Here is a 14,809-nt window from a genome sequence, read left to right as displayed (position 1 = left end):
TACAGAACCAATCAACCTCCACTTTAAATATTCCCAATGGCTTGAACTCCACAGTCATCTGTGCACATGAATTCTCAAATATTAGGGCAAATGACCAATTCTGTCTGAGGTAGATTTTAAAGTACAGGCTTAAAAAGGAGTGGAATAGATGGATTTGAGGAAGGAATTAGGGTATCAAAGTCCATAGATAGGAAATATAGTGTGGTTAGAGCCAAAATGATTGGTTTTGGTCTTCCTAAAGGAGAAACCGCAGAATTTAGTCTCAGGTGGGTAGTGAAAGAATTGAGAAAGGGACCACATAGCACTGTGTACAGATAGAAACTGGCTTTGTTTCAGATACTGTTCAGAAGCGGCAGTGAAGTGGGTGTGTGGAAATCTGAAAAGAAGCAATTGCACACAATACTTGAGCTGCAGGTAAATGGATGGGAATGGAGTTGGTCTTACCCAAGCAGCTAAATTAAGACGACAACAACATCATGGGAACGATCTGTGAAATTCACTGACACAGACTAATGTAGAGACCAAGTGATTGGGTATATCTAAAGCAGAGGTTAATAGGTTCTTAATTAGCAAGGGTGTCAAAGATTATTGGAAGAAGTCAGAAAAATGGGGTTTAGAGGGAAAATAGTGCAGCAGACTCGATAGGCCAAATGGCTTAATTCTGTTCCTACGTCTTATGGAACAATGAGGAGTGGTTTGTCCTCATTACATGAATATACATCTTCTGAAAGGCTAGAGATATTTTAGTATGGGGCAGGCAATTAGACTCAAACTTCACATTTCAGAAGGAGAAACTGTGGATTTGGGAGAAGTGACATTTGTGGGGCCAGGCGCAGTGTGTACAAGAAACCATAGAGCTGTGGACATAATGCAGCAGATCACAGAACCTCCTCAAGAACTCTATACTTCTTGCCTACTCAGTAAAGCATTCAAAACAATCAAAGGCCCCTCCCATGCCAGGTATTCTCTTTTCTCCCCACTCCCATCAGGCAGAACAAACAAAAGCTTGAATGCATATTCCACCAGGTTCAAGGACAGCTTCCATCTCGCTGTTATAAGACTATTGAACAGATTCCTACTACAATAGAATGGACATTCTACCTCACAATCTACCTTGTCACGCTCTTGCATCTTGTTGACTATTTGCACTGTGCTTTGTCTGTAAATGTAACACTTTATTCTACATCATGTTGTTGTTCCCCCTTGTACCAGATACAAGATTGAAGATCCAACTACCTCAATGCACTGTTATAATGAAATAACCTGTATGGATAGAATACAAAGCATTTTTTCACAGAGCAATGCGACTATAATAAGCCAAGTTACCAATTGAAAGTGGAGCAGCTATTTTCAAAGGAGGGGATGGGGAAAAGGGGTGCAAGGTTAGGGTTTTGTTCTGAATGCTGAGGATAGCATGTTTGATTGAGGATGGGAAGCAGAGTTCTAGCAGCAAGAATTGTCAGCTACTGCAAGGACTTGGGGAAGTTGGAGCTATTCAACATCATTGTTAGGGAAAAATTATTGAATGGATGAAGAGCTCAGTGGAGAGTATAAAAGGAAGAAACTGGAGGAATACACCCGTTTCAGACTAGTATATTCAACAGAGGTCATAAATAAGAACTGGCTACTTAAAGGCTTTTGTAAGGATTGAATCATGTGATACCCTGGGCTACAATGTTCATTGTAATTTGCAGAGAGATTTCCTCTGCAAGTACCTCTTGAATAAACCATGTGCACTTTGAGTTTCTTGTGTCTCACAGACACGAATCTGAACCTCAAGTCCATTGCCAAGTGTAAAAAAACCTTAATGAACACAGGTAAAAGATTAAGGTAGGTGGGACACTTGGAGGAAGTATCAAATATTCTGGATCCTGTTGTCAATTACAGGAATCGATTTCCTAAACATTTCAAATTTCCATTTCAACAGTTCAATTTCACTTACCTTCCTGTCATTTTCTTCTATGGACTCCCCTCTGTAATGGCCCTGTAGAAAGTTCAAGTAGATCATGTGAGCTGGAAGAAATTGTATTCTTTGCCCGCTTCCCTTCCTTACAATATTATATTAAATTATTTAATACATTACATTATAACAAATGATTTCAGCAAATTTTTGCATTTTCCAAATTTGCCCAGTGAAAAACTGAAGGAGGAACATACTACAACTACACAACAAAACAAGCAAAACTTTATAAAAAATAAAAACAACGGTCAGAAGTACTCAGGATAGGCAGTGTTCTATGAGGCAACCTGTCAGCAAAGATGGAGCAATGTAAAGCCCAGTGCATTTAAGAACGTCTACCATGGAACACCACAGCACAGTACACGCCCATCAGCCCACAATGATGGGCTGACTTTTCAACCTTCTCTAAGACCAATCAAACCTTTCCCTTCTACATAGACCTTCATTTTTCTGTCACCCTTGTTGCTAAGAGTTTCTTAAATGTCCCTAATGTATTTGACTCTACCACATTCCACTCTCTGTGTAAAATACTTGCCTCTGACATTCCCCCCTCTACTCTCCTGCAATCACCTTAAAGGTATGCCCCCAGGTATTAGCCAGTTAAGTTGCCGAGAAGGAAGACCAGGGAGAATAAAAGGAAATGGCTGTGATGGAGATCATCCAATTAATTGATGGAGAGCAATTAGAGAAATAAAAGAATCTGGGAAAAATTGGATGCACAACATGGCAGCCCCCATCAACCCAAAACAAAATGGCTGCTGGAACTACTCAACAGATCAGGCTCCCAACAGATGCTGCCTGACCAGTTGAATATTTTGACTCCAGCAATTCTATTAGATCAAATCCAACACATTGTTTTCTTTTTAAACAGTAGAGAAACAAGAGGCAAATAATCCAGACGACACCAGGGATTTTCATCATATGGAGAACAAGAGAATTTGCCTTTTGCATAAAAGCTGCCAGTGAAATGTGTTTGGGGTGTGTGGGGTTTCCAGGGAGGGGTAGTACCTCTGGTGAAGGGGCTCGTCATGTTTATTCTGGAGCAGCTCATTCACCTTTGGTCGCCACTGGACTCTCAGCTCTCACCTGTGGCCTCAAGAAGCTGTTTGCGGTGACAGCAGCCACACCCAAGTACACAGTTTTAACAGGCAGGCTAAATCAGGTGGTGGTACCCTGCTGAGATTGGGACATATCTATCCTAGCATGTGAAGTCAGCTCCGGTGGATTGGGTGGATGGGATCTACAGTGAGATCCAATGGACAGGAAGGCAGATCTGCAATGCTTTGTGGAGAGCGAAGGGCATGACAAGGCACCGAAGATGTCATGGTCATCTGCTGCAACAAAAGCCGACTACCAAAAGGGTAGATAGGTTGTTAATTCCAAAAGCAAGGATGTTAACACTGAACGGTCACTCTATTGTCTCCAAAATTCATCTGCTCAATCGACCTCCGCAGTTCTACCTCTGGAACCTAAATGGCTAATACCAGGAGGTATAACCTTGAGGTAATTGGAGGATGTCAGAGGTAAGTTTTTTTTTAAATCAGAGAGAGAGCAGTGGGTGCATGGAATGCCTTGCCAGGGTGGCAGTAGAGGCAAATACATTAGGGATATTTTAGAAACTCCTAGATAGGCACATGGATGTTGGAATAATGAAGGGCTCTGTGGGAGGGAAGGGTTAGATTAATCTTGGAGTACGTTAAAAGGTCGGCACAATATTGTGGACTGAAGGGACTGTATTGTGTGGTAATGTTCCATGTTCTTAAATGCAAAAATGAGCTTTACTAAAAACGTGAAACATATTTAGAAAGAAGATCTAGAATTTCTACTTGTAAATTGCATTGCCACATATTGCAAACACAATAAATGAAATGCAATGTTATCAAAAAGACTGGGGTGCATTAACAAGTCTCCCTCACTCAACATGCTTATATTGCAATGTTGTAACACTTTTTCTTGTCCTTGGCATGTATTATAGATTAATATTACTTACATCATGTAAAGGATAGGCTGCAACATAAACTCCACTGGCTAGAAGACTGGTGATCCCTACATCAAAAAAAAATGCTGGTTTCAGTTCAAAGTCTATTTTGTTATCAAAGTATGTATACAGATTACAACTCTTGAGTTTTGTCATTGGAGAATGCAAGGAAAATCTAATAGCAAATGCATCAACTGCCAAAACAAGTGCTTAAATACAACATTTCTTTTTTGATCATAAATGTTTTTTAAAAAATCGCAAATATTAGACAAGCTATTAAACTTTTTTAAACTGTAGACTAAGAATGTGGATAGAGACTAATAACGCCATACTGGGGTGGGATGGTACCATCTACTTGCACTCAACTTCACAACAAAGTTTAATATCAATCTTTATGGGCATGCATCTTATGATGAAGATTAGGAAGCAAATCTGTTTTACCCATGCTGTATTTGGCTTTGGTGCAGGTTGTTCTTTTTAAAATTTCATAAACCTGGGAGAGAAATAGAGAAAGTTGATTATTTCATGATGAAACTACATTATTATTTAATTTTCTCCTGGTGGTAAAGGGTGTCAGATTATTTGTTCTATCAAGAAATCAAGGTACAACTCCAATGACCAAGCAGGTGCTTTTCAACTGCAACAGTATACTCTGTAAACTCAGAGCAAATTCAAAGTGTTAAAAAAAAAAGTATGCATATTTAGAAGCAAATTTCCCATGTCTAATTGTTTGATAATGTGGGGAAATAATTCTAAATGATTTAAATTACTCTAAATGATCCCAACCCAAATCCAGTCATCGAGGTACTTGGAGGACTCATACTAGCATAGTTGTTAGCGTAATGCTTCACTATGCCAGCTGTAGGATCAGGGTTCAATGTACATCACTCTCTGTAAGGAGTTTGTACGTTCTTCCTGTGATCTTGTGGATTTCATCCTGCTGCTCCATTTTCCTTTTGCATTCCAAAGACATATAGGTTAGGGTTAGTAAGTCCTAACCTATTCAACCTTTCCCTTTAATTCAGGTCCTCAAGACCTGGCAACATCCTTGCAAATGTTCTCTGCACTCTTTCAATCTTATTGATAACATTCCATAGGTAGGTGACCAGAGCTGGCCTCAATATTCCAGATTTGGCCTCAATGCCTCATACAACTTCAACCTAACATCCAATATTCAATGCCCTATTTTATGAAGACCAATGTGACAAAAGCTCTCTTTATGACCCTATCTACTTGCAAGGAACAATGGATCTGTCTGTATTTTCAAATCCCTCTGCTCTGCCCCAAAGGGATATGGGCATACAGATCCATAATTCCTTGAATTCCTACCCAGTCCAGATACACAGCAACGTGGAGGACTTTTAACTAACCTCTGAAATAGAAACAGTGACTAACCAAGGTGAAGACATTTAAAGACTGGCAACAAACAATAACCTTGATACTGAAATCAACACCCTGATGAATTAATGCAATTTTATCAATAGTTTGTATTAAATAAAGCAGCAGTACCATAGTAATGAGATGAGTTGTGCTTTTCTGGTAAGATGAAATTGTGTTCGATCTCAGCAGCTTTGAAAGGGCCAACCAAAGGTGCTATTGTATTTTTTTAAAATGTATTTTTTTATGATCACAAGACCCTGCGGGATATTAAACCCTTAAAAGTATTGCAGGTCTACCCCAGCAGTGTTTTGCTCATTGGTGGGAAAACTGAAGGAGCTGGACTTGGTGTAGACCGTGATGCTGCCTGCGTCAGAGAGCATGGGAGAATTCAGGGCATGAAGGCAGTGTGCAGTCTAACAGTGAGTGATTGTCTTAGTTCTCTTTTACTTGTGATTATAAGATCCTGTTTGACGTTGTTAGCATGCAACGCTGCAAGTCTGATTCACTGATTTATTCGCGGGTGGCGGGACAGCTGAATGGCTCAGTCATAGCAAGGATTAGGCCTCAACCCATGGTCTCGCCTGTTTATAGCCGGCCAGGAGAGAAGCATTGCAATCGGCGCACTCCACTGGAGTGCTGGGGGCAGTATGGTGCGGCGCCAAGCTGGGGTTGGTGCTGTCCCCAGTGTCGACTCAGCAGAAGACAAGCCGTATTGCAGACTGCTGCAACATTCATGACTTGGGGTCTTGGGCTGTATTTTCTTTTTGTGACTGTATTTACTGATACCTTGTACACACCTACTATGTGGCTTGTGCTTATATAACTGTTGGTACTGTTTTCTTGTACCTTGCCTGGAATAACTGTTAAGTTTGGCTGTATTCATGGGTATTCATGTATGGTTGAATGATAATTAAAGTTGAATTTGAACTATTGATTTCTTGAGAAGCTCAAATCCCACTATTGCAGCTGGGGAATCCAAATTCAAGATATTCAAGTTGTAATTTTAAGAAGATTCTTTTTGCAAATGTATTAATGAAACGACCAGTCTTCCCATTGGGGGAGGCAATATCATCCTTACCCTGGATGGCATATATGGAACTTTGAGCTCACCAGTAGTGGTGACTCTTAAGTGTCCCTGAACTACCACAGCAGCGAGGTTTGGAAGATAAATGCTGGCATTGCCTGTGACATCCACATGACATTAAAATCTAAAAGTCAAAAATCTTCAAAAATTAAAATATAGAGGCAATTTAATTTTGAACTTGACTCTGCACATTTACAAGGTGAATTTTTAAAGTAAATAGTTTTGTATTAAGTTTTCCTCACCAGTTCCAATATTTGTAATTTTTAAAACACAAGCAAAATTATTGTATAATTTACTCAGTTTAGCAATATTAACATAAACAAGCTAAGTATTTGGATACATTAAAAATGCACAAAACAAATCTACTCAGCAAATTGCTATTTAGCCAATGGGATAATACCAGTAGTTTCAGTGAGGTTAAAGATTACAAAAGTAAACATTTGAAGATCAGTTTTAAGTTCTATCTCCCTCCCACCCACCCCCCACCACCCTCTGAAGATGTGTCAAGGACTGAGCCAATGATAACAGCAAGACAGTGATACTACTGGACCTGGTATGTCATCAACAAAGTGACCTATGTATCCTCAGAATGGAGACATTGGGGCTGGAGGGAGATTTATTTAGAAATTAGTAGCTGTGTGGGACAGAAACAAACTTGGATTATAATCAGAAATTTCTATCAAGTTAAAACAGTCACCATTTCTTCCAAGGCAAAATTTCTTCTTGAAAAGATGCTCCATTCACTACATTGAGAAACTTTCTAATCCAAGTCTGTTGACAAAAGCTGATGGGAAAACTGCTGAGTGTAAGTGGGGGTTGCGTGGGTGGAATAAAAGGTCGTCTTCACTTCCCACATCAGCCATGGATCAGCTGGCAAATGATTCAGAAGGACGCAGGCTCAAGTCCCATCCCATAGGGTCAAATCAAGCCTCACTCCAGAGAGTAGAGCATACCAAAAACAACAACATTGTGATTGCAGTGATGAAGGAAAATGGCACAGACTTTCAAATGAATTTTGATATACAGACCTTGTTGCAAATTAAGGCATTGCTTTGAAGAGCAGGAAAGGCATCACATTACTCTGGCCAACATCTAACCCCTAATGAACACTTGGGATCACCAACGTGTTGTTGTTTATAAAAAGCTCAGTTTTATTTGTCACATGTATATCCAAACGTGCAGTTAAATGCATCATATGTGACAAATCAAATCAGTGATAACTGTGCTGGGCAGCCTGCAAGTGCTGCCATGCTCCAGCACCAAAACAGCAAGCCCAATGCTTGCCAACACCGCCCCCCCCCCCCCTAATCCCACACACCCTTGGAATATGGGAGGAAACTGGACCACTTGGAAGAAATCCACACGGCCACAGGGAGAACACACAAACTCCCCACAGAGAGAAGCAGAAATCAATCCCATTAAGCAACAACCTGATCAGCTGCAGTGCTTTCGCAACTTCTAGAATGCAAGCTTCCCTTATTTCTGCGAAGTGAGTAGAGCCTGGAGACACAGGTATTTGTTGCCTTGTAATAGGACAAGAAAATAGCAGAGAGGAGAAATGTGATGGGTTTTGTGTTCTCAGTTACAACTCTCAAGATTATAACCTTCCAATGGATTAGTACATCATTTCTCTATATAGAACAGGGTTTCCCCAACTTTTTTTATGTCATGGACCAATATAATTAAACAAGGGGTCCAGGGACCAAGGTTGGAAACCCCTGACATAGAAGAGGGAGCGATTAATAAAGCAGCTATTAATCTGGCTATTAATAAATTGGCTATTAATAAATTGGCTATTAAAAAGCAGTGAGTTTCAAACTTATCAGGATAGAAGATGCATTAAACCAAATTACAGATCAGTTAACAATGATTATGGCACAAGCTTCACTGAATATTGTTGATATCTGGGAGTCAAAATCTAGTCATAGAACATTATAGCACAGGAACAGGCCCTTTGGGCCAAACTATTATTCTGCACAGCACCTTCAACCTGCGCCTAGACCATAGCCCCCCCATCCATGTACTTATCCAAACTTCTCTTAAAGTTTTGAAATCAAATCCACAGCCACCACTTCTGCTGGCAGCTCGTTCCACATTCTCATCACCCTTTGAATGAAGAAGTTTTCCCCCCATGTTCCTTTCACCCTTAACCTATGACCTCTAGTTCTAGTCTCACCCAATATTCCACATTGCTTGGAAATCACTACATTAATTGAACTTTAGCAACTTAAGAGATTTTTGTTAAATATAAAAGGAGTTTGTACGCAAAGTATTTATATTTGAAACCTTCGGTGAAGGTTCAGAATAATATGCACTAGGGAATACTTCGAGCCAGGTCAGGTACCAGGAAACACAGAAAAATGGCGGGCCCTAGCCCAAAGTGAGACTTGAAAGTTTTAATAACCTCCATGTGAATGAGGAAGAAACACATGACATCAGGTGTGTATGTGAAGAAAGTGACATCTAAATGTTATTTGAGATGCAACTTATTTCCACTCTGAGCAGAAACAGAGGTTCTGCAGATGCTGGAAATCCAGAGCAACATAGATAAGATGCTGGAGGAACTCAGCAGATCAGGCAGCATCTATGGAGAGAAATAAACAGTTGATGTTTTAGATTGCGACCCTTCATCAGGACTGGAAAGGAAGGGGGAAGATGCCAGAATATTCTTAAGCATACCTGCAGGGAAGAAGGCAAGAGAGCACATGTAAAATTGTTCCAACAAGAAAGCAGATCAAATTGTTAATTTTGAGTTGTCTTATGATTTGTAAATGAGTTCTTATTATTCACCCTTGAAGTTTTTGAATGTACAGGTTTACAGAAGACCTTAAAATGCTGCGAGAAAGCAATAGCATCAGGATAGGCAAAAATGGCAGAGAATGTAAACAGCCTAAGCTTATGTGTAATAAACGAGACACAGCTTTGGCCAAAGGATGGCAAGGCAAGTGATGAAAAACTGTCCATTCAGTCAAAGCTTAGCAAACCAGGGAATTAATCAGTTCTGAAAAATTGCCTGCAGAATGAATTACTGATACCCAGAGAGGACAGACATGTCCAGAGAGAGGATACCTTAAACCAGGGGTTCCCTATCTTTTTTATGCCATGGACCCCTACCACTACCAGAGGGGTCTGTGGACCACCGGCTGGGAACCCCTGCCTTAAACAATGAAAGTATAACATCTAATCAGGGCAGATGGATGCCAAGTAATTGCAGCATTGCTTGAACAAAGACAAATTGTTAAATCTGAATAACAATTTTTCTGATTGTAATCTGTAAATCACAATAAGAGTAAAAAGAACTATTTTCATTAACAGAATGCACTTTGCTCCTTGGAGACTAGATGATCCCTGCTGCCAAACTGAGCTGGAAAATGGCTCAGGACAATTTTCTCAATGCGTTCTCAACAGAAAGCTAAAAATAAATGCATACGGAAGTGATCAAGAACCCACACTAACACCCACTGACCATTCTCTTTGTCACAAGCCAAGTGACATCCAAGGCTTTTCATTTGTTTGTTGGATCCAGACATCTTATTTATTCTGAATACACGATACTGATAAAAGAACAGCACAAATGAGGAACTCAGCTAGTCAGGTAGAATCAATGCAGGGAAGTGGACAGTCAACATCTCTGGTCGAGACTCCTTCTCGGGACTGGAAGGAGGCAAGATAGCAAGTATAAGAAGCGGGGGGGGGGGGGGGGTTGGTGGCAGAGAAATGGTGGAGCAAGATCTGATGGGTGATAGGACTCAGATGTTAGAATTTGTCAGGTCTAAAAGGCAAGTAATGAACAGTAGGCAAGATGAGTGAATCTGCAGATACTGGAAATAAATAAAAAGCACAAAATGCTGGTAGAACTCAGCAGACCCACTACCTCCTCCCATAGATGCTGTCTGGCCTGCTGAGTTCTGCCAGCATTTTGTGTTTTTTAAGTAATGAACAGTGGTGTTCAGAGTGGAAATCAGGCAGAAAGAAATGAACCTGCCAGTCTTGAAGGGTCTCAGCCTGAAATGTTGACTATTTAACCCTCTCCATAAATGCTCCCCAACCGGAATACTTCCAGCATTTTGGGTGTGATGCTCTGGATTTCCAACATCTGCAGAAACTCTTGTGTCTATGAAGTACTTCCAAGTCAGGAATCTAATTTGAAGCCAACACAAGATATTTTGATCAACTCCATCTAAAGTCATCTCTCTTTTTCTCCAGGCCTCTCTCTCTCCACAGAAAATCTTGTACACCATGCCCCAAGTCTTTCAACAGAAGGCAGAGCAGAAGTTATACCAATTAAGTATCTCCATTTTTTCAGATTTTCAATGCTTGAACATTAAGGGCAGATTATGGCCTGCCAGATGACTCATCTGTCTTTTCCTGAAACCTGCTCAATATCCCCTATAGCCAGTGAAAAGTTCTCAAGATGTACAGTACTTGGGCTAGGCTGCCTCAGATTTTTGCACAGTCCTGTATAATTTTAAAGTATTGTGCACTGTGGCTGCAAAAGAAAAAAAAAACAAATTTCATGACATATGTGAGTGATGATAAACCCGATTCTGATATGGGTCTCTATTGGGGACTGAGAGTGGGAAGCACAGGGGCAAGGAGAGGGGTATCATGGTTGAGAAGAGGGAAAGGGAGAGGTGAGAGAGTGGGAAGCACCAGAGAATCATTCTGTAATAATCAATAAACCAATTGTTTGGGATCAAACGACCTTCCTGGCTGTGTGTGTCTGCACCATCCTTCCCTCCAGCCCCAGCACTCCTCCTCTGCCACCTGATCCACACCCCTCCTGTGGCACTCCACCGTCACCATTGCCACCATCCTTACAAACTCATCCTTCACTCCACGTTGACCAAAACAATACTGTTTAAAAATCTTAGGCAACCTAGCTATATATGCGAGCACTGTATTTGTCACACCTCCCTGGAAGCAGGATGCGACAGGGTAAAGAGGGAGGTCAAAATTGCCAAGTACTGCCTCTCCTTATGAGGAGATTTCTGCATTTATCATGTCAGTGACCATTTTAAGATATCTCAAGCATCACCTTGGTTTGCAGACATTTAAGTTTTAAACATGTCCACCTTCAGAGACTCATTAGTTGGGCTTAATCAAAACTCAGTCTGACCCAGCCTCATTGTTATAATCTCAAGGTGCCTTGTAACCCACTGTTGTGTATTTACCAGAAAGTGAATGAGGCAAACAACCCTGGATAATAATGACACTGGTCCAAGTGACTTGTCTTAATTTAGCAGCTGATGAAACAAAAACCAAGCAACTCCTTCAAAGGAGATATTCTATGTGGATGGAAAATGGTGTCTCCTGGCATTTCCCACATGCTTAATGAGAAACAATTACTCCACTTTAATTAATGATCTTGCAAGAGACAATGAAGCACGATGGGTTTTGTTGTGAAAGGAACTTCTTTTATAGTTTGCTTCTGAGTATAAGCTCAAGAACCAAGAAGATAACCCTTCTAGCAAAATATATTGTTTGAGTCTTTACACCAAACTAGAGGGAGTACTTATGTGGAGTAAGGTTGGTGGAAAACAGAAAAGCAACTGAGTTCCAACAGGAAAAACTCATAATTCCACAATGCCAGTCACATCCCTTTAGGAATGTTGCAACAAGATTCTTGGTTTTAAAAGAAAATATTTCTGAGGTGCAGTCACTCAAAGTTGTGTGATGTTGGAAGTGCTGTAGTGAATTTGCTTGCAGTAACCTTAAGAGCATGGTCTTGTGGAGTAGCAGATGCATTCCCAAGACATGAGTGACACCTCTTCTTCAAAATAAGACCATAGGACAGTATGACATAGGAGCAGCATTAGGCCATTTGGCCCATCGAGTCTGCTCTGTCACTTGATCACTGCTGGTTTAGTTTTCCCTCTCTAGCCCTTTCTCCAGCTTTCTCCCTGTAACCTTTGACAGCCTAAATAATCAAGAACCTATCAATTTGTGCTTTAAGCATACCCAGTGATTTGGCCTCCAGAGCTGTCTGAGGCAATGAATTCCACAGATTTGCCTCCCTCTGGCTAAAGAAATTTCTCCTCATCCCTGTTCTAACTGAACACTTGTATTTTGAGGCTGTGCCCTCCGCTCCTAGACTCTCCCACTATTGGGAAAATTATGTCCATGTCTGTTCTATCTAGGCCTTTTAATATTCTGTAGGACCAATGAGGCCCTCCCCCATTCTTCTTCATCTGAACTCATCCATGGACTCGCATGGCCACTCAAGGATGCAGGTGGGACCTCAGCTGAAAATCGCATTTGGTTGCAATGTTACTGCCCCAAGTGTGGCATCGGAGTATCAGGCGACATTTTTGCATTGCAATCCCTGCAGTTTAGACTGGGCTGTCTGACCACCAGTGAAGTGAAAGCTCTCAGTAGGTGCTTGCTTCCAAAGTCAAGCAAATAAACCATTAGATTTCCTAGTAATTAACATACTTATTTCTTGATTTCCTTAGGTCATTATACTCATAAAAATCTCTTTGATTTGCCAAATGATGATAAAACATTAAAGCATACTTATCATGGGAATTATGTGCGATAAGAGCAGCTGAACTAAGTATTTACCAATCATCTCTGTAGGGGTGCAAATTAAATACAACATTAACGAGCTTCTTTACCACTCCGGGAAATAGAAATTGCTTTCTTTTCACAGCACTGAAGTCCTATTAGTGTTAATATCACAAGACCGTGTGATCATAAGGCATAGAAGCAGAATTAAGTCATTTGGCCCATCAAGTCTGCTCCAACATTCCATCATAGCTCTCAACACCATTTTCCCGTCTCCTTCCTGAAACCTTTGACACCTTCGACCTCTGTTTTAAATATACCAATGACTTGGTCTCCACTGCCGCCTGTGGCAACAAATTCCAGAGACTCATTACCATCTGGCTAAAGTAGTTCCTTCCCATCTCTGTTCTAAATGGACGTCCCTCTATTCTGAGACTGTGCCCTTTGGTCCTAGACTCGTCCACTATAGGAAAACATCTTCTCCACATCCCATCAGCATAGTATCCTGCACAATCTCTGCTTCGTGCATTTTTACGGGGATAATAAGGCACAAAAACACACCAATATATTAAATTGTTTCTACAATAACTCCAATCATCTCACCTCCTCAGTTTTTTTCCTTCCACAATCATGCACTTTGAATTCTGACTGGGTGCTAAATCATTGCCCGTAATCAATTTTGAATGAAGTTATTTCCAGAGATAACATTGCATTCATGGAGTTAACTCTGGCACATCTTGTAGTACAGTCATTATTGAGTTTGTTTACAACATAGAACAGCACAGGACAAGCCTTTCAGCCCACAATGTTGTTCCAAACTTTTAAACTACTCTAAGATTAATCTAAATCTTCTTTCCTCCACAGGCCTCCATTTTTTTTTTAAAATATCATTTATGTGCCTGACATCTACTTTTTTTCCTCCAGTCCTACTGAAGGATTTCTGCCTGAAACGTCGACTGTACTCTTTTCCATAGATGCTGCCTGGCCTGCTGAGTTCCTCCAGCATCTTGTCTGTGTTGCCTGGATTTCCAGCATCTGCAGATTTTCCTTCCTCTCTGACATAACCCTATATTTTCCGCCTATTACCTTAAAATTACACCCCTTTACAGTAGATTAGCCATTTCCACCCTTGGAAAAGTCTCTGGCTAACCATTCCTATCATCTGGTACACCTCTATCAAGTCACCTCTCATTCTCCTTCATTCCAAAATGAGTAGCTCTAGCTCACTCAACCCATCCCACAATACATGCTCATGAATCTGTGTAGCATCCTAGTAAAGCTCCTCTGCACCTTCTCTAAAGCTTCCATATCTTTCCTATAATGATGTGACCAGAAATGAACACAATATTCCAAGTCTGGTCCAGCCAGTTTTATGGAGCTGCAACATTACCTCATGGCTTTTGAGCTCAGTCCCCTGACTAATGAAGGCCAACATCCATACACCTTCTAAACCACCCTATCAACTTGTCCATTTAAACACCGATTCAAATTACGTTTATCATCGAAGTATATATATAGTATACAACCCTGAGATTCCTCTTCCTGTAGTCCATTCTTGGAAATAAATCATGCAATAATTCATTATATAATGGAATTATGAATTTTTCCATGTAATTACTTGAATTTCTAGTATATGGGAAGTACAGCAAAGAGTAATAGTAACAATCCAAAATATTCAATTCACCTGAAACAAAATCACACAATTTAAATGCCACTCATTCAAACAGCAACACTGGAGAACACACAATATTGATGAAGCTTGGTTATTTAGGACACTGACATCACAGCCTAAATAAGAGACACATTCATTTAAAATTAATAAGATCACTGCTAGTTCCACTGTTGTACCTAGGCCATAGCAAGTCATGGGGATCATATACCTGCCCAACAAAAATGGTCT

At 40.5% G+C, this 14,809-nt stretch overlaps 1 protein-coding gene across 1 annotated transcript in view; it reads right to left on the bottom strand.

Moving 5' to 3' along the window:
• ano1a (anoctamin 1, calcium activated chloride channel a) overlaps positions 1-14,809 on the bottom strand; it is a 282,789-nt gene that overhangs the window by 154,001 nt on the left and 113,979 nt on the right. Inside the window, exons 8-10 of the mRNA XM_059976065.1 lie at positions 4,380-4,431; positions 3,951-4,006; positions 1,943-1,984 (exon numbers count right to left, since the gene is read on the bottom strand). Of these exons, the coding sequence (XP_059832048.1) occupies positions 1,943-1,984; positions 3,951-4,006; positions 4,380-4,431 (150 nt within the window). The remainder of the gene's footprint in view (positions 1-1,942; positions 1,985-3,950; positions 4,007-4,379; positions 4,432-14,809) is intronic.

Source organism: Hypanus sabinus, chromosome 7, assembly GCF_030144855.1.
Source record: "Hypanus sabinus isolate sHypSab1 chromosome 7, sHypSab1.hap1, whole genome shotgun sequence".
NCBI lineage: Eukaryota > Metazoa > Chordata > Chondrichthyes > Myliobatiformes > Dasyatidae > Hypanus > Hypanus sabinus.
Note: the sequence above shows the minus strand (reverse complement) of the source record. Positions and strands in the feature narration are given on the sequence as shown.